Source organism: Aquarana catesbeiana, linkage group LG04 (assembly GCF_042186555.1).
Source record: "Aquarana catesbeiana isolate 2022-GZ linkage group LG04, ASM4218655v1, whole genome shotgun sequence".
Classification (NCBI taxonomy): domain Eukaryota; kingdom Metazoa; phylum Chordata; class Amphibia; order Anura; family Ranidae; genus Aquarana; species Aquarana catesbeiana.
Window position 1 is genome coordinate 19,932,488 of NC_133327.1, and position 2,641 is coordinate 19,935,128.

Here is a 2,641-nt window from a genome sequence, read left to right on the forward strand (position 1 = left end):
TTGAAACATGTTCTATTTCTAGGTCCATCAGAATTTTAGAATGAAAAAGTCTGATGAAGCCCACACACGATCGGAATCATTCCATCTGACCTTTTCTGCCGAAAAGTCCGGTCGTGTGTAGGCGGCATTAGAGTGAGGCAAGGTAAAAGTTTACCAAAGCATCTCACCTGCTATTGAGCCTAATGATAGAGGTCCATCCTCTACATAGGGGTGTCTCCTCTATGTAGGTGACCTCTACATTTAAGCCCAATAGAAATGAAAGGCATTAGAGATATCTGAGGATGTGGCCACATGTATGGACTATGAGGGGGGTGAAGAGAGCCCTTTAAGTGGAGTCTATTCAGAGATTCTTCGACAAGTTAAACATTTAGTTGGAGAGGAACCAGATTGCTGTAGAAATTACCTGTAGGTCAGTTGTTGCCTATTGTTAATGATGCTTTAATGACGAAATTGTTAAGCAGGTGATAACAGAGAAACAAAATAGTCCATGAGGTTTGTCTTTTCTTTCAACTTTTTTCTATATGTCACTTATGCTGCAATTGTTGGAATACATATTTTTTTTCCTAAAGACCTAGGTGTACTATTAAATTACCATGTACACATTTACAAGTGGTAAATACAGTTTTGACAGAATGCAACTATCTAAAAAAATTAAACGCTAGACAGCACATATATTTTCCATGGAGAAAGCAATGCATGCAAATGAAACACTTTTCTTGAATTTACATGAGCGACGGGAGCAGATTCTCCATGTAGCATTCAACATATCCTGATCATTACACACAGCCTACTGCAGGACTCTACAGGCAAGTTCTACATTCAGTACCTGTCTGGGAAGGGGGATCTCAGTTCATACTATGGATTTCATTCTGAAGAAGATATTTACAGCTGTGCTGTTGGCTGAGTGCTTTGTGGGAATCAAGATAAATGCCTTTATTGTTGCTGTCTACTTAAGGAAATGGAAGGAGCTGAAATCTCTGGACACCTGTGACAAGATCCTCACCTGTCTGGGGATTTTCAGAAGCTTTCGCATGCTCTTCAGTTTAATATATTATTTGCTCATAATGTATTTACCTTGGTTGATTCAATTACATTCTTTTCTCTCACCAACTTTAGTAATAAGTATGTTTTTGAGCCTCGCCAATCTCTGGATCACCACTGTCCTCTGTGTATTTTACTGTGTAAAGATTACAAACTTCAGCCATAAATTATTCATCTTCCTGAAGCCCAGGATCTCCAAACTAGTCCCTTGGTTTTTAATGGCATCTCTTCTGATATCTCTGATTTTCAGTTTTCCAGCTGGTTGGTGCATTGTTTATGTAGAACTACAAAACACAACAGTTGGGGCCATGAACAATATGACCACTCATGATGTTCTGATACTAAATGGAACCTCCCGATTGATAAATTTCATTGTGCCCTCCTTATTCCCATTCATAATTTTCTGTGTTGCAGTCAGTCTATTAATTAAATCTCTTTGGCTGCACAGCATACAGATGAAAAGCAGTGGGACAAGCTTTGCAAACTCACATTTAGAGGTCCACTTCAATGTTGTCAAGGGTATGGTCCTCTTCTTATTCTGTCATATGGTGTTTTTTGTAAGTGCTTCCTTTACTGCATCTGAATCACAGCCTAGAGATAGTCCCTGTAAAGTGTTGAGCAGCATTGTAATGAACGCTCCCACATTTTTCCACTCTACCTTTATCATAGCAAGCAATTCAAAACTAAAAGAGACATGTCTAGAAATGTGGCATGGTCTTACAACATGTGCAAAGAAATAAAAGTTCAAAAACAACTTGGAATACTAACAAGAGGGGTTGTTTTAGGGGTCAAGTCACCCCAACTCCTATATACTGTATCTAAACTCTGGTAAAATCTCTGCCTAAATCTCCCTTTACACATACTGGCTCCAGCCATCGCTACAAGATCTTACTCTGAAACAGGTTGAACTACAGTGCCTTTGTTCGCTACATAGCGGTGGTATTGGGGAGAAGACCAAGAAATGTGCTGATGTTGAAGCCCTCAAGTGAGGGTAAAAAGGGGTCAAGCCAACCTTACTTCTTTATCTCTCAATCTCTATCTACATGATATCTACAATATACATCTATCTCCTTGCTCCAGCCATCACTAAAGAACTTTACTCTTAAACTGGAGGAACCAAAATGTCTTCCTTGGCTGCACAGCAGTGGTGTTGGGGAGAAGACCAAGAAATGTGCTGCTGTTGAAGCCCCCAACTGATGGTAAATGCCAATATCAATATCAGTTATCATCAACCTCTAACAAAAATTTCACTGTCAACTGAATGCAGCCCTCATAATTATACAAAATATTCTTTTTCTGATTTATGCCTTTTTTGGCATACATTTCTTCAAACGTTTAAAATTTACAATGTACTGTTTAGTTTTAGACAATATTTGAATAGCTACTAATATTATCAACAAATAGAACTGCGGAATTTTAACATAGAGGGTTATCTAATTGCCTTTGGCTATCAAGACATTATTTTATACTCAGTCATGTTGGAGCAAATTGGATCTTTCTCCCTTCCTATGGATCAAGTGCATGTTCTATGGATGCAATCTGTTTACCAAGTGTTGGTAAAAACCAGTGGAGTGAGGTAACCCCTAATATCAAACTATAA

The 2,641-nt window shown here is 38.5% G+C and overlaps 1 protein-coding gene across 1 annotated transcript; it reads left to right on the forward strand.

Moving 5' to 3' along the window:
* The first annotated feature begins 857 nt into the window (after positions 1–857).
* Positions 858–1,781, forward strand: LOC141141120 (taste receptor type 2 member 40-like). Its single transcript, XM_073628829.1, has one exon. It carries the CDS (start codon positions 858–860, stop codon positions 1,779–1,781), a length of 924 nt encoding a protein of 307 aa, XP_073484930.1.
* Positions 1,782–2,641: the final 860 nt, after the last annotated feature.

Coding starts and splice junctions, on each gene's coding strand:
- LOC141141120 (XM_073628829.1), top strand. CDS start 858: ATGGATTTCATTCTGAAGAAGATATTTACAGCTGTGCTGTTGGCTGAG.